Below are 24840 nucleotides of genomic sequence, written 5' to 3'. Positions count from 1 at the left end.
ATGTCGAATAGTGGGGGTACCCGGAATGTGATAGACAGAGGTGAGATGCATCCAGATGCAGGAAGAGAGATTGAATACCCCAAATAGCGGACCGTAGTAGCGCCGCCAGGCAACACACTCGCCACGTGCACATTTTATATTAACTTCGAACAGCACCGATTATGATATGGAAAGCGCAGGTCTCCTGCTCATATCAACATGACGGGCCACGGACTAGCTACCATAATGTCTGCGTCAACTTCTATTGTTTTCTGGCTAGTTCAACGTAGCCAAGTTCGCGGATGCGGAATATTCGGAAAATATCTTTGGACTCGTATCGCTTTCTCCTCTCCAGCCTCTTAGCCATACATATCCTACAAGGTAAAATAGTAATGACATGTGTCATTTCAGACTCTACTCATCAGTATTCTTTTCTCAATTTGTGTGTCTTTGAGTACTTTTTCCCTTATAAAATGTCGTATCAGAGCGTCTAAGCGGGTAGGTAAATATGAAGCTCCGCTGTGTACCGTATTACGTCATTGTTTCTACTACTCACCCTTTCTCTTACGCTTGAAGCTCCCTTTGGCGCACACAACGTATTTCGATTGGCGTTATCGGTAGACAAGATGATAAAAAGATGGAGTTATCGAAAAAGGTAGCGCAAATGAACGGTTGCTCATAGGGCAGCATCAAGAGAAGATCTCAACACTCATCATAGTAACGAACTAGAACACTAGAAATTCAGGGACAGGGAGGTTTTCAATGGAGGACAACAAAAAATCTCCAATTTAAACGGAATATGTACGAAGTAATAGAATGTATATACAAGAACAGATGAAGTTACTCTCCTCTAAGCGATAGCTGACTCCATCAGAGTCGCTTAGATCTTTCCGTAACCAGCGGTCTGCTGGACGTTCTTGGCGCTGGCAGCAGTACCGGCAGCGGCAATGTTCTTGCCCTTCATGCCGGCAATGATGCTGGTGTCAGAGCCAGTCATGGTGCCAGAGCTGCCGTAAGCGTTGGGCTCGCAGTTGCGGCCCATAGCAGACTTGCAGGCAGAGCCGTTGGAGCCAACAGCGAAAACCTTGCCTGGGAGACCAGACTGAGCAGCCTCCTTGACGTTCTGGAAGACGTTACCCTCAGCGATGATCTTGGCACCAGAGTCGGCCTCGAAAGCGTGCTGGGAGTTGGCATAGAAGTAGTTGTTGACGGCGTGGAGAAGGGTGTTACCAGCGACCTTGGGGGAGCGGCCGGAGGTGTGGTGGATGTAGTTGCCCTTGAGGGTGACCATGTCGGAGCTGCCAGTGAAGTACATGCCCCAGTAGTGGTGACCATCGCAGGTGGCAGACCAGGCGGTGGCACCGTTGATCTCGTTGTTGGTGATGGAAACGCGACCGGAAGCGCCGTTACCGAGAACAATGTGTTGGCGGGCGATGAGGTCGGTGGTGACGTGATCGATCCAGATCATGTCGGCGCCGTCAACGGTGATGGCATCACCACCCCAGACGTATTGAGGGTTGATCTCAGTGAAACGGACATTCTGAACAATGATGTTCTTGACGTTGCCAGTCATGCGAATACCCTTGCCCTTGATGACACCCTTGCTGCCCTGTCCAATCAAAGACTTGTTGGACTTGACAGTGATTCCGAGCATACCAGCCTTGTCGTAGGTAATGCTGCTAACTTTGGGAGCGTTAGGCTGGTAGTTGTCGCACCAGCCGTCCTTGTTGATGGCGATCTGGCAAGCGGAGCCAGTTCCCCATGGGCGGCAACCAGCAGCGGTAGCCTTACCCTCAGTGCCAGTGAAGTCGAAAGTCTTGGTGAGGACAATGACACGAGGAGAAGAGTCACCGAGGTAGCTGATGAGCTCCGCAGTAGTGGAGGGGTAGACAGGTTTGGCGCTGCCACCACCAGTGACACCTGGACAATGTTAGATTGAAGTTAGAAATGGATATGTTGTAAGATATACCCTTAGCAAAACCCTCAGCAGCGCCCTTGACGGCGTCAGCAGCGCTGACACCAGATGCGAAAGCCGCAACAACGGCGGTGAAGAGAGAGTACTTCATAGTGAAAGGTTATCGGATTGAAGATAAAGAATGGCTAGCAAACACAGTTTGCTGAAAAGAATGACAGATGATGAACGAGAGATTGAGTGAATAATGATAGAAGCTGGATGATAAGATCCGGTGGCTGATCTCGCATCTTTATATCTGACAGGATTCTTGGCTGGTGTTTGAACCCACGCCCCACTCACTCTACGGAGATATATTCCTTTCGAGCATCGACCTGGATCCTTTGGCGCCGTTCATCACCGACTGCGGTAGATGTCGGGCATTTCCAGGTGTTACCAGGAGCGCGGCGCTGGACGCCGGCGTCTGGAAGGGGCGGAAAGTAACTTCGACCGACTGAGAGTCATGAACAGGTCAACAGTGCGTAGTTTGGCGTTGATGCGCTCAGGGAAGAGTTGCTTGACCGTTGTTTGCAAACAGGATGGCGTTGCGGATGTAGCTTCCCAAGGAGTCTAGTCCCGACAGTCCCGCTGTTGTTGTTTCATGTCAACATGACAGGGCAGCCGCTAGCTCCACAAAAATCATGTCTGGGTCATAGTTGGAAACATTTTGATTGAGCTTATCCGACATAAGATGAGAGGATTGCCCCTTGTTGGAGGAAGGAGACTTGGCTTGTGGCTCATGAGGCTGTGCTCTGCGATGTTATAGGATTCATTTTTCCGATAGGTGGAATCTACAGGTTCCAAAACAGGCTGGACCGAGAATGCAAGGCTGAAGGGAAAGTGCGATGAACAGGAATGGGACAGATGGTTAATTAAAGAATGCAAAGTGATACCGTCGCTGCTGTTGCGCATTTCGTTGCTTGGAGTAGTGATGTACCCAGCTAGTGCTATTAGCTGTCACCTGTCATCTGTCATATAACGCGCAATAACGCAATCCATCCCACGGCTGTCGGGAAGGTTGAGGCGTAAAGTTTGTAGTTGTTAAGTTTACTTCCCGTAGTATAGAACGGGTGGTGGGAGACAGAATGGCACGGGCAGAAGATGGAGGGATGGTGGAGAGGCGTGATAGGATGACAAAACGGTGAGGCAGGGGTCGTGGCGACACTAGCGCGTTTTACTCACGGCTAGAGGACCAACACGTGGTTGTGCATGACGCTTTGCCTACTTTCCAATAGCTAGCCACAACAACGAAATGAAGCAACTTGAGAAGCCCAAGTCTCTCCACTGCCAGATTGCATAACCCAATTACACAGCTCAACGTCGACTAATCAATGGGCTGCAAGGCCTGCACGCGACTCTCAGCATGAGGCGCCAACCATACAAGAGTAGCCGAAGCTATGAAAGGCAGAGCAACTCCTACCGTGCAGCACCGAGATACAGTAGCCAAGTTCCTTGTGATTACCAGGATACCCATCTTTCATCAGACTGCATCTCCTCGCCCACCGATTCGAGCTCGGACTACATCACCCCACGCCGTGGATCTTATGGAAATTCCCCTCCTAATTATAAGCAATATGTAAATCGGGCCATGGATTACGACTACACTACGCAGACAAGGCGAAGCAGGGATGGAAACGTGTTCTCGCAGCCTCGTCCGGGCTACCAACCGCGACCGACTCGTCGGCCGCATAGGACTCGATCTCAAGATTCAGACTACATAGCACAGGATTCCCAGTCTGACGATGATTACATCGCCTCACCTGAGCTGAAGAGAGATGTATGGAGGGATCGCACATCAAGCTACAACGACCAGTTCAGCGACAATTCTTTTAGGGAAGCCTCACCGATCCGTGACTCTTCATCAAGACATCACAGTGAAAGTCCACCTTCAGATTATGCTCAGCATCACGAAAGGCGAAACACGCAGAAAATCAAGGCAGGCTGGGGTAGCAGCGACCTTCACACGCAAAGCCACAGCTTAAACCCTCGAGAGCATGAGAACTATCGTGAAGCAAAGCAATTTCTGGATCGCTACACCAAGCTCCACGCTCATACTGCGGATCGGTCCGATACCGAATCCTACAGTACCGGCGATAGTAGTCCAGCAAATCGCCAAGATGAATCTTACGAGCGATATCCAGGCCTTCGACGAGATGCTGAGGATTACTACGCGCCAAGTCGAGACAATTACCGAGAAAGACACCATGAACAACGTACTCGTTCGGGCCATGCAAACGACCGTTACCACCGGCCCGAGCGGGTGTACGACGAGTACAACCAGCGCGACCGCTATGAATCTCACTCAAGGAATCTAGAACCCCAATTTAGTCGGCCTGGTCCATCCTACCCAGACGCTGAAGACCAGTATACGAGCACCTTTTCAGCTCCTCATCCTTCAAGACATGCAGACCGCTCCTTCAACCGGTCCGGCCCCGTATATCCAGACCGCAGGGACAATACTCACGCCACTGCATACTCTGACATAGCTTCTCGACCCAGTACCTCACATTCCGACCGCTTGTCTCGCGTACCCACAGCCGTTGACTCAGAAGACTATCCCTCACCGCCTCCTGCGGTACCTACGCCACCTTTACTTGGGCGGCAGCGGCGGCAGAGCGGTAGTGACTATGGTCTCATGCCTGGCGCATGGGGAAGCAGGAGCAGAAGTAGAAGTAGGAATGGATATGCATCTGGAAGGAGCACAAGGAGTAGGAGTCCTTCCACCTCTCCTCCTAGACGGAACAAACACACCAGGAATAGAAGGATGATTGGGAGCTATATGAGTGAAAGTGATGATGACGGTTTAGGAGAGGGTGATGACTACCTCCCTAGCGACAGCGACGACGATCGAATCAGTGTGGGTGGTGGAGGGCAGAGTGATATCTGCGAGAAAGATAGTTGGCGCAGTAGAGATGGAGGAGGGTATACGAGTGAAGGGGTTGAGAGTGGTGTTGCTGGAGGTGCATCTTATCGTGGAAGATGGTAGTCAGGATCAAGTGCAAGTAGGCGAAGATGCGGGTTCTGAGTGAAGGACATAGAAGTGTAAAAACTTGATAATATCGTCATCTCACACTCTTTTCTGAGATGCGGTGAGATGGTACCACTACCATTGCATTAACATCTTCATCAAACCGGAAGTATATCGTATGCATAATCGTATGGTAATCTTTGCCCGTATCCAGATAGTTCGAGCCACCTGTCTCTTTGATATGGTACAATGTTCACTTCTTCGTCTCTTCATCTCTGTTCCTATGCACTGGCTGTCGCTTCGGTGGCATCAGGAACGCCCGCCTCGGCTAAAACCTCTGTTGGCTTCAGTTCTGCGGTTGACATGGGCCCCGCAGGCCACGGCTTCCCCCTCGCATCTTGAACGCGGATAATCTGGTTCTTCGGTCCTGGTACGCAGCCTGCATGCAGTGTTAGTATCCAATTACACTGGTTCGCTTCGTATTTCTTACCATTGACAACAACAATGCCATTCTGCTCGTCGATCTGTAATACCCTCAAGTTCTTGACAGTCACGCTCTCATTGCCCATGTTTCCCGGCATACGCTTGCCAGGTAGCACACGAGAACCTGAACCTTGGGAACCTCCGGCTGAACCCATACCACGATGCATGAGCGATTGACCGTGGGATGCTGGTTGACCGCCGAAACCGTGTCGTTTCATACCCTGAACACATCAGTTGTCAGTCCCTGTTCCTATTGCAACTCGTATGCCATGTTGAACTCACACCAGCGAATCCCATTCCTCTGCTTATCGCCTTGACATCCACCCATTGTCCCTTTGTGAACCACCCCGCGCCAACCATCTCCCCGATACCAACGCCGAGCCCTGCCTCGTCCCTGACCTTGAATTCAACAACCCATCTCTTAGGACTCACGCCCGCACCCGCAAAATGTCCTAACATGGGCCTGCTGACATTCCGCGCTTCTTTTTGTCCAGCACCGATCTGCACCGCCCAGTATCCATTCTGGTCTCTCCGTTTGTGCGCAACCACTTCATTACGGTCAAGTTGTAGAACAGTGCATGCTGTACGCTTCCCTGTTTCGGGGTCGTAGATGGATGTCATGCCCTTCTTGAGGGCGAGAAGACCCGTTCGCAGGGGTGTGCTGTGGGCTTTTCGCTCGAGCGCTGCGGTAGATGTGCTGGTGAGGGCTTCTCGGGCGGGATGATGTGCGAAGCGGTCGGGTTTGGGCGTGAAAGTGGATTTTATGGTTCGAATCGATGTGTATGCGATGGCGGGTCTTGAGGATATTTGATGCGCATTTTGCTGGAGGACGGAGCGCGCTGATGAAGGAAGAAGAAAGGATGGTGGTAAGAGACCCCAATTGAGGGGTGCTTTGGGTGGCATTGTGATTATGGTATGGGTACGTGGGATATGCGGCGCTGATTGTTCGCCGCGGATATTTTGACATTCCCGGCTTGAAGCTCAGATTCCTGCACGGACCGCATCCCGCACGTGTAGCCGCGTTCACAGTCACGCTTCGAGCTAGGCTCAAAGTATCCTAGCAGCTCATCGCGGGGTATCCGGACCGCCCCCTAAATGAAGTAGGCCTCATCATCACAAACTCCAATCTTGTGACAGTTTCAAGCAGTGTTGTAGGAGATGTTATGTTTTTGAGCTTTTAGAGCACAGCCATGTCCAGCAGGCAGGGTACCGAGATACAAGGAGACTATACAAGTCAGATACCACCCGTTCTCAACGTACAGCTATATACCATCTGCATCTCTCTTTCCCACAAAAGCAAAAAAAAAAAAAACTATAGCAATGGGTATCCTCCAGGTTGTAGACACGCCGTTAACTCCTGCACCACACAGTGGTGCGTGATGTGACATGCAAGACCCATATCAAATAGGTGAAATACTTCGCGAATATCTCGTACATGACGAATTGTTCTGGAAGATTGCGAGAACACAAGGTGATTGTTGTACTGAGTATCTCAGTTAGGTAGGATGATCGCAGGATTTCCATGAGCGACGCAGTTGGGGGGCAAAGACTATACAAGGTCAGTATATGGTTATTCAAATCATTGCAGGATTGAGAGCTTACGCGAGACACCACAGAGCCCGGGCGCACTATGGTATTGGGCCCGATGTGAACTCCTGCCTCGATCACACAATTATCGCCAATGTACACATTTTCCCCAATGTGTACTTCTTGCGCGATCTCGGTACCGTTGCTCCCTTTCAATGATTTGTTATCGGTGGGTGTTTTCAAAGTCTGTATTGTGACCCGAACTCCGATCTTACAGTTTCTTCCAATAGAGATCCTTGCAGAGTCGTGGAGATGGCAGTCAGCACCAATGACAACATTTTCGCCCATACTAAGGTGGTAACCGTAGTCACAAGCAAAAGGCGTAGCGACATGGCAATTGGGACCCATGTGAATCTCAATTTGCTTTCCTTCGCGATGACGACTTGCATTCAGAATCTGCTTGAAAAAGTGGTCGACGGTTGTGCTCGACAGAACGTTGGAGGGATTTGCCTTGCTGCTGTTGAAGATAGACTGGGCTTGCGTGCTAAGATGGCGTTCGTGCATTAGGGTCTTGTCAAAGGGGTTAAATGGCTCCCCCGCTAGCATCTTGTCTTTCTCAGATCTATAGGTCATTGAGGAGGACTCTGTAAAGCGCGTCGGCGATCGCGTCGGTGGCAAGGATGTTGGCGGTGGGGGAGGCGGTGGACGAGGATGCTGCTGTGCCACATGTAGCTGTTGGACAGGCTTGGCGACCCTGCAGATGTGTAAGCTGGTGAAGTCCAAGTGCGTTTGTGTTTTGAGTACGGATGGCAGATACGGTCCATTGTCGGCAGCCTTGTCTCTCAACTCGACGTGTTTTCAGCTAATAGGAAATACTCACATAGAGGTGGCAGGGACAGCAGTGTTGATAGCGAGGTGATTCGTGCTTGGTGGAGCATGGTGATAGCCACGAGAGGTATGGTGAGGCTGCTGTTGCTGTTGAGATACCGGTTGATGATCGTGGGTTGAGGGTCTCTCATAGTGGTTTGCCGCAGGCTGCATATACTGTGCCGGGGGCGGCGGGGCCTCCGGTTGGTAAGCCGCTCGGACTGGTGGAGGTGCAGGATCACTCCAGGATGACTTCCAAGGCTTGCGCTCGGTACCGTTGCCTGGATGCATTTCGGGTGGTGGGTAAGGGGTTTCACTGCTTTGTGGCCCACAGTGGGGCGTGTGCTTTTCTTGACATGTTGGGCACGACGTATAAGCAGCATACTTCTCCTTGGCTAGTATGGCAGGCGGTTTAGCAGGCCCATTCTTTGGCCAAGGTACTTTGTTGGCATAGCCCTCACAAACGAAACCGCCTCGTGTGCAATTATTGCCTGGTAAGGGTCAGACTTTGTCAGACTTGGAACGCATGTTCAAACATACACTCTGGTTTGGCCTCATCGCACTTCTTCTTTCTCCTTCTGCAAGTTCCACAACCAGTCTTAGTGCGGTTGGCAAATTGCTAGAAAAGTTAGTATAGTAGAGGGGGTGGGCCAAAGGTACATACCCGTTTCCTCTTCTTGAGCTCGACTTGTACGCCGGCACGCGTGAATTCAGTCTCTTCAATCATGTCGCGCGACTCGGGTGACAAAGCATTGTTGCGGGAAGGCTCTGTTGGACGTGGCTCACGGGGTTGGAAATGATGAGTCGCATGAGGTAGTTCACGGGGCTCGGTCTGCCAGCGGCGCTCAGCATCTGGACGACCTAATGGAGGCAAACTTGGTAATTGAGGGGTCTCCATGCTCATGGTCGTGCTACGGTTCAGAGGCTGGTAGGGAGGCGGAAGCTGTCTGGGGCCGGCAGTCGTCTGATCAGGGCTGTGCTGACCGTAGGCGCCTTCGTCGGATCCAGAACGCCTCCTCTTGTTTGGGTTCTCGGGAGACGACCTTGTCTTGTCAGAACTATTGGGAGACTTGTCTCCACTGCTAACAGTGGACGAGCTCGAATCGCTGTCTGGAGAGTGACGGTTGTGCTCAGGGTCTGGAGAGGTAGGGCTCCAAGTAGAAGATTTAGTGACAACGGGTGGCTTTTGCTCGTCGGGTGGACTTAGAGACAACCGACCATTGACGGACGTGAAGGCGGGGCCATGGGGAGCGGAATTAAATGCGGGCATATGCAGTACGGTCGACATGTCCAAGGCGGGATATCAGAGGCTGGATGGATGGATGGTTCACGGAATCAAGTCGAATCTACGGTGGAGTGTGGGCAGGATGTCCAGCCACCATAATCTTGCCGGGCAGTTTTGATGGGCTTGGTGAAGGTGGATGCAAGTGTGCAGTGAAAGATGTCGGGGATGAAGTCGGTGGTTACACTGTAGCGTAGTCGAAGCAAGATGAGTTCAACGGTCAGGTCAGGTACCGTGCGGGAGTCGAGGACGTGTGGCCAGAGCGGAGTCTGTGCTCTGAGGTGTTGTAGTGGTGGAAGGAGGTTCCTGGCGAGCACGGGCGTGTCGTGGTGTTGTCGGGCGATGATGCGATGCCAGCGAAGCCGCCTCTCCACGGCGGGGACTGTATATGGCGGGAAGACTGTATATGGCGCGACGAATGTGGGAGGGGCGACCCGACGACGCCAGACGCTGGCCACGGGTGAGCAACAGGATTCAACGGAGGGCGGCTGTTCGCTCCTTCTGCTGGCGCACACATGGGCTCTACACATCCCGGGCAGGCACCCATGTCGTTCCTTCCTCATTGGCCCGAGCTGCAGGCGGCCCCTGCCCCCCGCGTTTATCTGTCCCACCCGAGCTGCGACAGAACCATCACCGAACACCTCGTAGAAGGACCACAGACGCGGTTCCTTCGACTATCTACATAATAGACCCTGCATTTTGACCGCTGCCACGTTTTTTGGGCGGAAAAGTCGCGTCTACAGCCCTACAGCCGTTTTCTGGGTGTAGAGGAGGGTAGAGTGGGCGGAGAGGCCTCCAGGATGGCACAGACGACTGCGTGCGACGAGCGCTCCCGGCGTGCTGGCATGCGAGGTTGATCGACCAGAAATCGTTAGAAGGATGCAAGCCAACGCGGAAACACCACATTAAAGTGCTGTATCGTTGTTATTGGCGCTGGCCCAACCTTAGCTTATCCACCTGCTCCATCGCCAAACGCAGTAGCCGCGCTGCACGCCCTCCCTCACCATACACATCCACCCAACCGCGGCATCAAGCCCGCCAGACAAACCCCCTCTGACACGCAACACGCATCTCTAACCATCGCCCAAAGCCAGCCATGGCTGCTGCGAATCACCACACTCACTCACCACCACCGCTCACCGCGCTGCGTATCGCCCAGCCTCCCGCGCGCTTCCATCAAGGGGTGCCGTCATGGCCCTTCGGCACTGCCTCCTCCTAACCGCCTGCTCAGAGGCCTGCCTGCGCCGGTTTCAAAGCCAGCACCAAACAAGAAGGCGCTCATGGGTCTCGCCGTGTTTCATTTATCAAGATCCACGCCGCACACCACGCCCACCACGCCCACCCGTCTTATGCCCTTAGCATCATCAATATGCTCGCTTGCGGCACTGCTCTGGGCCTGATGCTGCTGCCTCGATCCATGGCCATGTTGCGAGTGCGGCTATCCACTGCGTGACGCCCTCCATGGTTGGCTGCCCGGCCCGGCTCGTACACCTTCATCTACGGGCGCTTCGCGTGCAAACTTTTTGCTCGCCAGGAACCCGCACGCTCAAATTGGTCAAACCTCCTCCACTACTTGGAGAGCCGCGATGCTTCTCCTCGGCTAATGTGGCAAGTGAGCAACTTACCCGTCGTATGTTGTATCTGTCTGACTCTCAGGCGTTGCTCGACGATCGGTCATGCGTCTAACCAACCCTTGTACGTCAGCCAATAGCACCTCTTTAGTTTCGCCACGCATTGCACACAAATGACGCCTCGTTAAGCGCGGCCGTTCGTCGGCTGCGACTTGTCGTTGTGGTCACTGCAATGTAGTTCATATTATGCGTGCGCATTTCGAACACAAATCCAACAGTCCGCCGAGCTGGTTCTTGCGGCGCGTTCCGTTCCCGCTAATGATCAGACAAAAGACGTGGGACTGCGCCGTACGGCATTTTCCTCGCAACTGTGCCGCTGCATTTCCAATCCTCTGGTCGCCCAGAATGGCTCACCCCTTGCTTTGGTGCCCAGTCAGCTGACGTCTACTCTGTTCTGAGCCTCGCCTCATCCTTCCGCCATATGACTCGAGTAGCGAACGGGAAGCGCGGAACAGCGCGCTTGTCACCAACGTCCACATGCGCCGCCTACCTCCGTGCTCAATCTCGATTATTCTGTCATATTGATTGTGGAGCAACACATTCCGTGTCCAAGACGACGCGTCTAACGTCCGCTTCTGTTTGGGCTTTATTCAGAACACGTACCCAGTCTCGCAATTGATGTGTTTCCTGAAACTTCGAGGCTTTGGATCTGGTCGCGCTTACACATCTCCAAATCCTACGGGAACATGCACTGGCTTGAAAATGCTCACCGCGACATTCGCACTCCTCTTGGCGACGAGATTCGGCATTTCATTAATGCGGGTCACACCGACAGAACCTGAAGGATTGCTCGTCGGCAGTCTGTTGCGGCATTAGTCAGATTTGGTCCAGATCCCAGTGCAGCGTGCTGTACTCGAACTTGGCGACCTTACGATCGTAACAAATCTTCTACTATGAATTCCTGTGCATCCTATGCTGTCATTCTGTTGAGATCTTGGACATTGAGTGTACCAACGATACTCTTCCCAAATTCAGCCCATTCGGCCAGCACCAAACGGGTTGAGACGATGCCGGGCTGCGGCACAGTCTGCATTCATCTCCGGTTACGTGTGCGGCGTTGGCAGGATTCAGAGTCGAGACGGATTACCAACGCACCTTCCCGGCGTAAGATTCTTGGGATCGATCAAAATTTCGATGTGTTAGCAAGGGAACTGCTGGTGAACTACTGATGAACAGTCTCCCGACAATTTGGTACCGACGGTTCGCTTCAATGGATTCCGCGTCTCTCGCATTAGACAATGGCTGACTGTAAAAACCTGCGTCTCTAGCAGAATGACAAAGACACTCGGAATATTACTGGTGTATTGTACTTGATGCTGATTGCAGGATGGCGCGCTAGCTACAACACAATTGCTCCGAAGTCCGCCCTTTCGCAACCATACGAACCCTTCCAGTCTTTACGCCCGACAGCTGAGAAGCGCGTCCCGAGGGAGACAAGATCTTGTCGATATATGTAAGGGGTGATTTACGCCCTGCCCGTGCCGCATTTACCGAACCGTCGGTATACGCGCTTCTAATCTGGGATTGCTGCAGCATTCACTCTGGCTCCTCAGTTGGTACAACACCATCTTCCTCCACCGATGAACAGGATCTGAACATGAACCGCATTGCTCACTGGGACGAAACGTCATCATCGTATGCATTGCTTAACGTGGAAGAGTAAGCGCTTACCGAAGCGCTTAAGGTTTCACAAACTGCGTATACATACAACTGCCGGTCTCTTTGGGCCGTATCCTCACCCAAGCGATACGCGGTGTGACGAATCTGCATAAGCTCCCTGTGAGATCTCGCCGCCATCCGATCGCCCAATCAAGAAGCAGAGGTCTCCCGACTACACCTATGTACTTTTCTGGCATCGATCGCTGTATCGTCGTCATACTGCGTTCCCAGAGTGCTACTCCAAGGTTGCATTTTTCAGCATGTGACATTTTGCCCCAGTGAAAAGACCCAAGGTGACGTACTTGGCATATAATATTGCTCGGGGATCCCCTTAGAACAGCATGACTACCCGAGACGTGGCTATATTTATCATAAGCGTACGAGGTATACATAATCGCACTCGCCGACGCCTGCTACATCAGGATAGATACTCCGTTGACAAAAAAAACTAAATTTCGTTAATAGCGCCGAATCGTTACCAGGCTGATGTTCAGGTTTCGCCGCCGATGAATCCGCTACTGGAGTGCATGAACTATGATCAGGTGTATTCTTAACAGCACCAATCGCAAGTCATCTTACCTGAGACTCAACCAATGTCAAACATCAGCATCACTCGACTCTCATGTATCATCTGGCTCGCTGTAGTTTTGATCAAGACCAGTTGAGCCCGTTTTTAAATCAAGTCTCAAGCAAGATTATTCCTACATCTTGGCTGCGCTTGTAATTTGTGATGCCAGCCTAAGCTCAAATTGTCAGTCGCAACCTTACTACAGTTGATTCCATCGATCGAAACATATGCTGACTTGGTAGACAACTCTCCGAAGACAACTTGGCGTCCGTTCAATGAACATAGCGGTTTCAGGGTATGCCCCGCTTCGATATCCAGTGGATCACTCAACATCAGAGTCTTAGTCACGAGCCTTATAGCACACGCATATCGGCGACTCGACAAGAAAACAACCCGCTCAAGTTTGTACTAATGCAAGAACCTGAGTTGATATTCTCATTCGATGCTACTTCCCACTTCCTTTCCTCTCTTGCCGTCCGCATAGTGTACAACTCGAATAACGTTTTCCCACAAAGATCCAAATTTGGGGGGTATCAGAAAAATGCGCGCTTGTTTACTTTGAGGGTAAAAGGACAAAAGAGAAGTGAATCCTCCAACCCTATCATAATCTCCCCTGGCACAGTTCTCGTCTGTGTGCATCGTTCTGGATGTGCATATGCTTTGGTATGCTTTCCTCTTCCTCAAATTTGCAGCTTCGACCTCTGCTACCTTCTCTCTCGCTGGTTCCTGCGTCCCTCCGCTCCAATGTATGCAGGTTGAGTGATATGCTTGCATCTTCCTTCTATTCAAGCTCTAATCCGTCTTCCAGTGACTTGTTAATCTGCCGTCGTCATCCGCATTCGAGATCTTCAATTCGATGGCGTATAGCCCCATTGTAATACCAAGATTGATCCATCTCCAGAAGTTACCTCCAGCGTCACCGCCTTGGTTCGTCCACCACTCACCCGTCACGGCACTTCCGTCGCCGCCATTTCCGCTGGCGAAGTGCTGCATGAGCAGGCTGGTGTAGACGGCGATGATGATACTTGGGCTGAACCAGGTCAAGAAGCCTAGAATCTTTGATGTCTCGTCGTCATCGTCGAGGCTTGGTTCTTGAGATAGCGCGCGAGCACCGCTTTCGCGAATGGCAGGAATGATGCGCGCCGCAGCGTACATGACGAAAACACGGTAGGCAAGAGAGATGATGACAGAGGGCGTGATAGTCATGACAGCACCGACCATGAGGTTGAAACCGGTATGGGCGATGGTAGGCAAAGAGCCTAGTGCATGGAGAAGGGTGGTGTATGAGGCCATAATGATAGGTGGCAGCGGCGGCAGGGCAGGGTCAGAGGGCGCGCTTGATTCTGCAACAGAGCCTGGTGTTGGCTGGTAGTCGGTGAAGATCTGGTAGATGCATAGAGTAACATAGGCGAACTGCAAGCATTAGTAATGAGGTGTAGCTTCGGAGTGCTTGACTTACCAAAAGCGATGATTCGACCGGATTGCCTCTAGCACTGACGATACCCCATCCACCAAGGAAGATGGCGGTTGTAATGGCGACCCCGATCAGGATGGCGTCGACGTTGCTAATCTCTGGAAAGGTAGTGATGCGCCAAAGGAAGTAGACTGAGGTCGAGATGATGGATGCGGAGGTGATGAGAAGGCCGATCTGGAACTGTTAGTCTACTGTCAAGAGTGGAAGCGGGAGTTCATACCATCCAACTGTCACCACGTTCCTTGTTAACGACCCATCTGGTTATCTGGCCTGCGGCTTGGATGACCAAAAGACTGCAGAAGCCCTCGGCAATCTGGAAGACGGGTGTGCTGTAGCGCAGAGTCTTGTCCCAGGCACCTATCGAGGCACTCTGCAGCAGTCCCTCACTGCCAAAGATCCATTCTTGCACCGTCTGGAAGTCGGCTCGCTTGCCGCCAAAGGTGCGTTGTACCCAGCCCGAATTGGCGTCGGCATCGATGGAGAACTTGTTGAGGCTCCAGATCAAGAGAGTAGGTATGGCCAGCCACTGTGCCCACGCTATTACATTACAGAGGAACCATCTGAAGCGCGAAGAGTCTGGCGTGGCTAGTCGTAGCGTCGAGTAGACAAAGTAGTAGACACTGAGAGACAGGGAGAAGGCCAGTCCACAGGTGCGGCCGCCAATGTCGAATGCAAGGGGTATGGTGAAGATGATGGCGCCGAGGAAGGTTGTCGACGAGACTACCCGTGATGCTGTGGCCCACATGCCCATGCGGACGCCGTCCTCGCCAAGCTCGTGCAGCAACGAGCGTGGCCTCTGTGGTGGGCGGCGGCGGCGGCGGAGATTCGAGGAGTTTGAAGCGCGACGGACGCGCAGGCAGCGCGGGAGAGGGTACTGGGAGTCACTCGACGTGTGAGTGGGCGTGCGGGAGATGTGGTTGAAGATTCGCGAGCAACGCCCTGGCTATCGATTATCTTCACGTGTCAATCTCGCTAAGTGGGAAGCTCGAGCGTCGCGGAGAGCGGCTGCACAGTGCTGGGCCGGGTCTGAGGGAGAAGCAGCTCTGGATACCGGCTGGAAGCTAGCTGCAGGGTGAAGAATCGGGGCACGAGGGACTCTGATACTGATATTGCTTGCTCTGTGCGAGTAGGCACGACTTGGGGCTACGGATGGATGCGTGCTCGCGTGCGCAATCTTGGAACAGCGCACGATGATGGCGATGGCACGAGTCTAGGCCTTGACGTCGTCCAGCCGTCGGTCCTCTCCCACCTTCACGACGCTTATGGCGTCTTCCTCTCTGAATGTGACGATCTTGCTGCTTTGCTTTTCTGTGTCCCCTCCACTAGCGCGCCCCGACACTTGTGCCAAGCCAAGCTGCCCGCCGTGGGACGCTCGTCGTATGTGAAACTTCTACTAGCAGCAATTGCATGTTCAAACTACAACCTTTGTTTGCACGGCCTACGCATAACATTTGGAATTCCCACAACGTAGTCAGGCAGCACTTCTTCACAACCTTCACACGTACAATGTCCGCCGAAAGCCCCACCAAGAAGCTCAAGACCGACGTGCCTGTCATTGGCACGCACAATGGCCACTTCCACGCAGACGAGGCCCTTGCCGTTTCCATGCTCAAGGAGCTGCCCACCTACCGCGATGCCCAGCTGGTCCGCACCCGTGACCCTGCCGTCCTCGCCGAGTGCCATACCGTTGTCGACGTAGGCGGCGAGTACGAAGACGACAAGAAGCGCTACGATCACCACCAGCGCGGCTTCGAGGTCGTCTTCCCCGGCCACACCACCAAGCTCTCCTCTGCTGGACTTGTATACATGCACTATGGAAAGGACATCATCACAGCTGTCACTGGTCTTGAGGGCGCTGACCGCGACCTTTTGTACGAGAAGATCTACACCGACTTCATAGAGGCCTTCGACGCCAACGACAACGGCATCAACGTCATTGCGCCCAGTGATCTCGACAAGGCGGGACTGCAGAAGAAGTTCGAGGACCGCGGCTTCAGCATCGCCAGTGTAGTCAACCGCTACAACTATGGCCCCAAATCTCCCACTTCAGACGAGACCAAGACAGCAGAGGCCAAACAAATGGAGGAGGACCAGCGCTTCAACAGAGCCTCTCAGTTCGTTGGGGAACAATTCCGCTGGGAGCTCGTCGACCGCGCTCGGTCGTGGCTCCCTGCTCGTCACCAGGTCAAGCAGGCGTACGACGCTCGTCTCCAGTACGACCCCCAGGGACGCATCTTGGTCCTCCCCGAAGGCATGCCATGGGCCGACCATCTCTACAACTTCGAGAAGGAGACTCAGCAGCCACAGGGTGTCGCACCCCAGGTCCTATATGTCCTCTTCCCTGAGGACCAGCCCGAGGGCAAGTGGCGTATTCGTGCCGTCAGCAAGGAGAATGGCGGCTTCGAGAACCGCAAGGATCTTCCAGATGCATGGAAGGGTGTTCGTGATGAGCAGCTCGACCAGGTCTCTGGTATTCCAGGTTGTGTCTTTGTCCACGCTGCTGGTTTCATCGGAGGAAACAAGTCGTTCGATGGTGCGCTCGCCATGGCAAAGAAGGCCCTGGAACTGTAGGTAACTGTGAAGGAGTGATATTAACACTTTGGTTTGAGTGTATGGCATAGAGCGACGAAAGCTGCTCTTCACTTTGCATATACATGGTCGGCGTTCTGGCGCTTCATACGAAAAGTTATGATACCAACGATAGACTTGGTTGGAAGAATCATGAAATACATGATCAGCCTTTGGCAGACGGCTTGGTTTGGCGTAATTTCCTTGTGAGGTCTCTTAGATCGGTTTCTTCACCAGCCTTTGGGTCTTCATAGTCCTTTGTATCACATCGCTTCGAGAAGCCCATCATGGCGAGCGCGTGAAGGTCAACAATCCAAGCAAACTTCTCGAACTGTTCACCTCGTCATTGACCAGTAATGGTATCGTTAATGCACCAATGGCACGGGCCCATGGAACTCAGGCATGTTTGAAGCCCTCGACGTCGGAGATCATCGTTGCACGCCAATGACAGCCTCGCGCACACGACAGCCGGAAGACCCTGATTATTAGCTTGTTGCGCGAGCCAGATACATAATCAGATCTTCAGTGCAAGCTTCAGGTACCCCACGCCCTGCGTCAAGGCTAGATCAAGTCCACCAACGAAACCTGGCCGATTCGGGTATAAGACGTCATACGGAGAGAGTCGGGATGACTGGCCCAGACGCCGCTGAGGGAAGCACACGACTCGAGCCCGCGGTTGTCAGCGCCTCGACTATGATTGGTCAGAAAAGTTGAAAGGCGGCTGTCCGTGGCAAGAATTTGTAGATCCGAAAGAGTGACTTCGGATAGAAGGCTCTCGTACCCTCGTTTCATATTGCTTTCCTGTCAACAAATCAAACAACCATGAGACCCTTGCTTTTTTCTTTGTGACAGCGCATTATTTCTCCAGCTTTTCACACCGCACATCATCCCGAGACGGCTTTACGGAGAATCAGAGAAACAAGGCTCGAGCGGTGAAAAGCGTTGAGCACTTCCCGCTTTCCCCGACGATCGTTTATCGCCAGCGCACGGCTTGCTTTTCGGCCTTTGCCCACCCATCTCCAAACCTTTTGCACCCTTCACACTCTACAATCCACTCATAACCCACTCAAAAGCTATCGCAGCCCATCGACCTATACCGTCGAACCACGACTTTCGAATTGCTGCGACACGTAACATTGCAGCGACAACGCACATCACTTGGATCCACATAACCGCGCACACGATCTCACAATGAAGTATTTCCAGCAGACAGTCGACTTCGACTACTCGTGGGAAGAGGTCTCGACGAGCAACTGGCAGAAATATGGCCCTTGGAACGAGAAGACACCGCATGTCATCGCCGTTGATACATTAAGTCGCTCTGTCGACCCTGCGACAGGAATCGTGAGTGACTCCTTTCACATGTCAATTCGGCACGCCCCACCACTATCATCGACCAAAAAAACTAACACAACACAGCTTCGCACAGAACGTCTCATCACATGTCGGCAATCAGCACCGAAATGGATCCAAAGCATCCTCGGCGCCCAAGACACCTCCATGGTCTATGAGACTTCCTATGTCGACCCTGTTGCCAAGAAGCTCACCCTTTGCTCCATGAACATGACAATGTCCGACCTCCTCAACGTCCGCGAGACCTGCATATACCAGCCTGTCGCATCGTCACCCGACACCAAGACAGCTTTCACCCAGCGCGCTGAAATAACTGCGTTGTGCGGTGGCTGGCAGAAGATCAAGAACAGTATTGAGCAGTTTACTGTTGAACGCTTCCAGCAGAATGCTGCCAAGGGCAAGGAGGGTTTCGAGATGGTGCTCGAGCGTGCGAGACAGGTGTTCCAGGAGCAAAGGGAGATCCTGGAGCTACGACAGGCGCAGCAGGATAGCAAGATCCTGAAGCAGGCCAAGATCTGAGAGGATTCGACAAAATCCTGCATCGTGGTCCTCAATATCCTCCAGTTAACGGACAGTCCGCAAGTGCTGCGAGCCTACCCGTTCAACATCACAATACGGTCCTTCGGTTTTCCCCGCTCGATCTATTCCCATCCATCTCGACTCCTTTACGTCCTTTTTTTTTCTTCTTACAAGCGTTCGCATTTATTGGGTGGGATATCTTTCTTCAAAAGTCACTTTAACGGCGTTGTCAAAAGCATAGGAAAGGCGCGGATACCCTTTACTTCGCATATTAGACGCCATGATGCATCCCATACACGATAGAGACGAATTATATAAGCATTATTAGAGTATCTGAATCAAGAAGAACACTGCTACTTCGATATCCTTACTATCACTTTGGGCCCTTCGTTCTGTGAGTGATGGGAGGTTTCGTTTACTTGTAAACGAACTGCATGTATATGTGTCACACGTTCACCAATGGTCAGGAACCTCATCTCAGATTTCTTCTCTCAACTTTCAATACATCGCAGCAAGCATGGAATGCCCACGCACGCAACAACGTGTCTCTAGCATCAATGTCCGCCGTACTGAAAACCTCTTTCTAATGTAAATGCCAGGTTGCCTGTTGGCTTACGCCCATCGTACCCAGATGGCACAATACCCCCATGTAGCCTTCGGCAATCTATTGGCGTCCTCGACGACGTATCCGATCCTCGTGCTGGAGCAAGTCCCAATCAGATTTTACTCACGTTGTTCACTCGCTGTGGGCGAGGTTGACTGCCTCGGGCCACTCAGTCTCCTATAGCTCGTTTTCCTAGCTAAACACAGGCTCTTGAGCTATCTGTCGTAGCTGGAGACGTCTGAACGCTCGATCTGGATGTTCTTACGGTATATTTGATGCAAATATCTGGCGGTACTTTGATCCTTTTCAGCTGCCTTAGGCAACACTTCTTCGATACTACGGCCATTGTCGGAGGCGTGAAGTGCTTCAATGGACTCCATATAATCATATGCGGACAATCCTTGATGTCGAAGCAACGCATCCTGGAGTTTGATTCACTCGAAATAGTGGAGAGGATGATGACGATGCAATCTCATATGCGAATGACAAGGTGGGATGCTGCTGCGGGGAAGTTGTGAGCGGCAGCTTATCTCCGAGCGGCACTCTCAGCACTCAACACAAGGTTCAACGATTCATGCCCAGCCGAAATATTCAAAAGCATCGAGGAGCCATTAAGCGGCTCCACGACACGCGAAATCACACCGTAGTGGTCTCAAACTACAGTGCTTCCCGCACTGATATTCCAGTCCTGCCTGAGCCAAGTTCCACATACACACTTACATCGACATGAAGCAAGTGGATTCAGAGGGCTCCGGAATGGGCGGCGCATCTGGCGTCACTCTTCCGGAAACATCAGCTGTACTCAATGTAGAAGAATACGTCTCTAAACCACAAAGCCACGGCCGTACAGGATTCCCGAAACAGGATGGACAGTCACTTTCGTATTGGCTACAACAAGTTCGATGCGATCCGCTACTAGACCACCGCACAACGGATGAACTACCTCACGAAGCTGATACGATCATCATCGGTTCTGGCATTACAGGGACACTAGTCGCAAAGCAGCATTTGGAGACATTTCCTGGCAAGAGTGTCGTCGTCCTTGAGGCACGGGAGTTCTGCTCCGGTGCAACAGGTCGTAACGCGGGTCATTGTAAACCTGATCAGTGGCGGCATTATGAGAAGTTTGCCCAAGCGTATGGACAAGACCAAGCTCTCAAGATCATGGACAATGAGCAAGCCACATGGAGAGCGTTGGTAGCGTACGTCAAAGAGAATAATGTGGCCTGCGATCTCTGGATTGGAGAGACCCTAGACGTTCCCCTTGATGACGAAGTCGCTAAGATAGCCAGAGAAGTCTTCGAGAGGTACGTCGAAGCTGGTGGAAAGGTCGAGCACATCGAAGCTATCCACGATCCCATTGAAGCAGCAAAAAGGTCCCGAATCAAGAGTGCGAAAGCATGTTACGCATGGCAGGCGTCAACTTTGCAACCGTGGAAGTTGACGGCGCACATCATGCGTGACAATATCACTGAGGGCGTCAACCTTCAAACCCGCACTACTGCTAAGTCGGTCTCCAGCGCAACGGGATCCAGAAAATGGGTGGTTCACACGGAGCGAGGTGACATCGCATGTAACACAATTGTACACGCCACAAACGCCTATAGTGCAGCCCTCGAGCCATCACTTCGTGGTATCATCACACCTAAACCGCATATGTGCAACAGGGTCGTACCTCCACAAGCTTTGAGCGGATCCAACGCTATTAGGAACTCATATGGCGTTCTGCTACCAGATGGTGCATTGTTTAGTATCAACCCGCGCTCGTCTTCTGATGGTAATATCATGTTTGGCGGCTCCAACCCAGGGCAAAAGGAGCTTGATGCGTGGATTGAGCAGAACCCAGAAAACTGCACCAACGACGGAATCGCAAACCTGGAGAGTGTGACAAAGCATGTCAGGAATTTTGCAGAGGCAGAATTCGAAGGCTGGAATACCACTCCGACAGGCCCAGGGGAAGGGTTCGAGTACAGTTGGAGCGGTATCATTGGACTGAGCGCGGACGGTGTACCATTCGTCGGCGAGATACCCGGAAAGCCTGGACAATATATCTGTGCCGGCCACCACGGGCAGTAAGTTCAATAGCTTGGTGGGGAGTGCAAGGCTAACACCTGGACAGTGGTATGGCGCGAATCTTCACAGCAGCGCCTGGCTTGGTGAAGCTCATGAATGGTGAAGAATGGAGTGCAACGGGGTTGCCAGAAGTGTACCAGATGACGCCTGGAAGACTGGCGAAACTGACGAGTATGGATCCCGCACCTGCCATCGCGGTCATATGAGAAAAGGAGTTTGTGGTTCCAAAGCTGTCAGTCAGTAGTACGCGCGCGATCTACATCATGACTCGCGCACGCAGAACTCTTTCTGCTTTCTTTCGCTCAAGCTACCAAAAATAGCATGTTGAACCACGAGACACAAGCAACGCACAACTCCCGTAGCCATCTCTGGAACGCTTGCGCGACCACAATTTCAACCCCATGGCCTACATTGGTTCACCAGCGTAAGAGGCGGTGAACTGTGACAATCGGAACCGTGAAATGGCATCCCGCAATCCACACTTTTTCTCTGTACTTTCCTAACACAGTAAATATTCATCTCCCCTTCTGTTCGCCCTTGCATTATATCGTGGTAGCGAGTCCGCAGCGGTAATTTGCTTGGTGTTGTGCCGCTTCGAGCTATTGGTTTGGGTGTTGTGGAGATTTGACACGGCGGTGTTGTGCTAGGTAGTTGTTGGTGGTAGCGGAAGAATAGGCAATATAACGACAGGGTCGAGCATGCTCGTACGACAATGAGCGCATGGTTCTGAGTAGAAACATCTCTATCATTTTTGCAGCCCTGTCTTTGCGCTGGCAACAAATGTTCTGACTACGATGATGGTTCGCGGAAGGTGCGGGGTTCTCTCGGGCCGACATCGTTGCGGCTGCGGGCAGGAGTGGTTGTCTCTACGGACTATATATGTCCGCTCATACAAGCCTCAAATAACATTCAGGGTAGGAAAACATCGTGAAGACACTAGTTGAACCTCGAATTCGCGCGGACACATATACCAGCAGGAACACGTCATGTCTGCCCTGGGAAACAATATCAGTCGGACGCTTGATGTCCTACTTCCAAAGATACGGTCGCACCGTCAAGAGTCATCAGAACCTATCGTACTTGGTATCACAGGTCTACAAGGTTCAGGCAAATCGACATGGGCATCGGAGCTTGTCAAGATCCTGTCACAGGATCACGGTCTCTATACGATAACTGTTTCGTTGGACGACTTCTACAAAACCCATGATGAGCTGGTAGCACAACGGGATCGTGATCCCAACAACAAGCTTTACCGTACTCGTGGACAGCCTGGTACACACGACGAGCAGCTAGCCCGAGAGTTCTTCAGCGATTTGAAGAAACACAACGGGAGAGGCAGCCTCAAGATCCCGAGCTTCGATAAGAGCAAGTACAATGGCGAAGGCGACAGAGCGCCCCAATCAGAATGGACGACAATCTCGCAAAAGCCGGACGTTGTCGTCTTTGAAGGATGGTGCGTGGGCTTCCAGCCCGTCCCACAATCTTTCATAGAAGAAAAATATACGCTGGCAAAAGCTGGGAAGCTCACAGTCAATACCCCTGCGAATCACCAACTTCCGCATTTGTTCGAGGTGAACGAGAATCTCAAGCGCTACTGTGATGCATTTATGGGACCCAAGCAATTTGACTTCTTCATCCATATTGATACGGACGACCTGAGAAATGTGTACATATGGCGTCTGCAGCAAGAGCATAAGATGATTGAGGCGAAAGGATCAGGAATGTCAGATGAGCAGGTTCGTGCGTTCATCGATGGTTATATGCCGAGCTATGAGATATACCTGGAGCGGCTGCGCGAGGGATTGTTTGACGACAGAGGTAGGATGGTGAGGGTGGTACTGAATAGAGAAAGAGGGGTTGAAAGGATTGAGGAGCTGTGATGAAGCAAGTGTCTTCTTTACTGAGCTCCGATCGCGTTGAGGCGATAGCAAAGGCGCGCAATGAAGAGAAACGACAGACCAGCGAGTGGGGGAGAATGAGCCGCATCTGTAACAATGACAAAAGTACACTTGCTACCTGTCGTTTCAAAGTTTGCGCTATGTCTGGCACACAGACTTTCGTATTCGCCTTCACCTTCACTGCGCGTATATCCATGTCTCGGTCAAGGTCTCTACGACACAAGATCATTTGCCATATGGTTCTCTCCACCTGGGATTCCTTCAAGTTCTTCTCCGCATTTAGTTATGTCTTTTCCAGCAAACCATTATCAGATCCTTGGTGTAGACATTCAAGCTGACGACGCTGCGATTAAGAAAGCCTACAAGAAGCTTGCGCTGGAGAACCACCCCGACAAAACTTTGCACCTATCAGCAGCACTAGTCGAGAGGCGGACAAAGATATTCAAGCTAGCGACTACAGCTTACGAGATCCTACTTGACCCTATACAGCGAGCAAAACACGACAAGACTCTAGCGCAGTCAGTGAGTCCTTCATATACGAAAACACAACAACCTTTCCACCGACCGGGTACAGGAGGTACGGGACCCTTTCAGCACCAGTATCAGCAATCTCCAAACCCTCCAAAACCTCCCGATCCTTTCCGGCCCCCAAAGTTCCATCCTTTCGGTGCACCACCGCCAAATACCTCAGCACCACAACCCCCAAGAAGACACCCCTTCACATCTGGCACTCCCCCCGGACCTATAGGCACCACACCATCTCGCTGGTTCTATGCGCCCGTCTCGGAAAATCCCATTCGCACGAACCTTTCCTTCTTAAACCACGCTGGTTGGCACTTCAGAATCGAAGTGTCCAAAAAGTACAAATGGATATTTCCGCCTTTTTTGCCCCTCCTGAATGCCGACACAGAAGGCGACATCATGGTAAGAATATCCGTACAACGTAACGCCTACTCCGCCACTGTCAACGCTCTGAAGGATGTCGTTATAGACGTCAAAGCCACACCCGGGAACAAGGGTACGGCATTGAGTTCCATCTTCAAGGAAACCAGACAGGGTATGGAACTTTGTGTAACAATTGGGACCCTGCCTGTCACTGCCACTGCCCCACTTCCACCGACGCCAGCATGGAGTTGGTCCTTTGATGTTGATTTAGGTTTCTTGATACCGTTTTACAAGGAATTGCGGGTTAGCCATCTCATGTTTTACCCCCACTACCCTTCACATGCTGTAGGGAAGGATGGGGCGGTGCCGGCGAAAAAGCCGTTTCCTACGGGTTCGCCTCAGGCTGAATTGGTGAGTTTGCATGAGGGAATACAGTTTGTGGCGATGTCCAAGGGATTCTATTGTGAAGAAGTGGGGTGGGCAGGGAGGAAGCGTTGGCGGCTTGCTGCTGTAGGCTCCGTATGAGATATACAACAGAAATGCTGTATCGG

The 24840-nt window shown here is 52.1% G+C and overlaps 9 protein-coding genes across 9 annotated transcripts; 6 read left to right on the top strand and 3 right to left on the bottom strand.

The window, feature by feature from the left end:
- Nucleotides 1-859: 859 nt before the first annotated feature.
- On the bottom strand, nt 860-2045 carry GT037_003453 (polysaccharide lyase family 1 protein; the record flags this gene model as incomplete). Its single annotated transcript, XM_038928500.1, has 2 exons — nt 860-1899; nt 1949-2045. The coding sequence occupies 2 exons, from the start codon at nt 2043-2045 to the stop codon at nt 860-862; spliced, it is 1137 nt and encodes a 378-aa protein (XP_038788207.1).
- Nucleotides 2046-3518: 1473 nt separating this feature from the next.
- Nucleotides 3519-4968, top strand: GT037_003452 (uncharacterized protein; the record flags this gene model as incomplete). Its single annotated transcript, XM_038928499.1, has 2 exons — nt 3519-4912; nt 4962-4968. 2 exons carry the CDS (start codon nt 3519-3521, stop codon nt 4966-4968), a joined length of 1401 nt encoding a protein of 466 aa, XP_038788206.1.
- Nucleotides 4969-5179: 211 nt separating this feature from the next.
- Nucleotides 5180-9063, bottom strand: GT037_003451 (uncharacterized protein; the record flags this gene model as incomplete). Its single annotated transcript, XM_038928498.1, has 7 exons — nt 5180-5337; nt 5389-5602; nt 5664-6354; nt 6799-7662; nt 7789-8266; nt 8316-8394; nt 8440-9063. 7 exons carry the CDS (start codon nt 9061-9063, stop codon nt 5180-5182), a joined length of 3108 nt encoding a protein of 1035 aa, XP_038788205.1.
- Nucleotides 9064-10153: 1090 nt separating this feature from the next.
- On the top strand, nt 10154-10661 carry GT037_003450 (uncharacterized protein; the record flags this gene model as incomplete). The annotated part of the gene is made up of 2 exons (XM_038928497.1): nt 10154-10240; nt 10491-10661. 2 exons carry the CDS (start codon nt 10154-10156, stop codon nt 10659-10661), a joined length of 258 nt encoding a protein of 85 aa, XP_038788204.1.
- Nucleotides 10662-13707: 3046 nt separating this feature from the next.
- Nucleotides 13708-15140, bottom strand: GT037_003449 (er membrane protein; the record flags this gene model as incomplete). Its single annotated transcript, XM_038928496.1, has 3 exons — nt 13708-14328; nt 14375-14563; nt 14610-15140. 3 exons carry the CDS (start codon nt 15138-15140, stop codon nt 13708-13710), a joined length of 1341 nt encoding a protein of 446 aa, XP_038788203.1.
- Nucleotides 15141-15895: 755 nt separating this feature from the next.
- On the top strand, nt 15896-16960 carry GT037_003448 (uncharacterized protein; the record flags this gene model as incomplete). The annotated part of the gene is made up of 1 exon (XM_038928495.1): nt 15896-16960. The coding sequence occupies one exon, from the start codon at nt 15896-15898 to the stop codon at nt 16958-16960; it is 1065 nt and encodes a 354-aa protein (XP_038788202.1).
- Nucleotides 16961-18148: 1188 nt separating this feature from the next.
- On the top strand, nt 18149-18829 carry GT037_003447 (uncharacterized protein; the record flags this gene model as incomplete). Its single annotated transcript, XM_038928494.1, has 2 exons — nt 18149-18301; nt 18377-18829. 2 exons carry the CDS (start codon nt 18149-18151, stop codon nt 18827-18829), a joined length of 606 nt encoding a protein of 201 aa, XP_038788201.1.
- A 1330-nt stretch (nt 18830-20159) lies between these two features.
- GT037_003446 (uncharacterized protein) lies at nt 20160-21712 on the top strand (the record flags this gene model as incomplete). The annotated part of the gene is made up of 2 exons (XM_038928493.1): nt 20160-21505; nt 21553-21712. The coding sequence occupies 2 exons, from the start codon at nt 20160-20162 to the stop codon at nt 21710-21712; spliced, it is 1506 nt and encodes a 501-aa protein (XP_038788200.1).
- Nucleotides 21713-22492: 780 nt separating this feature from the next.
- Nucleotides 22493-24814, top strand: GT037_003445 (uncharacterized protein; the record flags this gene model as incomplete). Its single annotated transcript, XM_038928492.1, has 2 exons — nt 22493-23324; nt 23688-24814. 2 exons carry the CDS (start codon nt 22493-22495, stop codon nt 24812-24814), a joined length of 1959 nt encoding a protein of 652 aa, XP_038788199.1.
- Nucleotides 24815-24840: the final 26 nt, after the last annotated feature.

The sequence above is a fragment of the Alternaria burnsii genome, assembly GCF_013036055.1.
Source record: "Alternaria burnsii strain CBS107.38 chromosome Unknown 730, whole genome shotgun sequence".
Classification (NCBI taxonomy): Eukaryota; Fungi; Ascomycota; class Dothideomycetes; order Pleosporales; family Pleosporaceae; genus Alternaria; species Alternaria burnsii.
The sequence above is the reverse complement of the archived record's forward strand: the minus strand, read 5'-3'. Positions and strand labels throughout refer to the sequence as shown.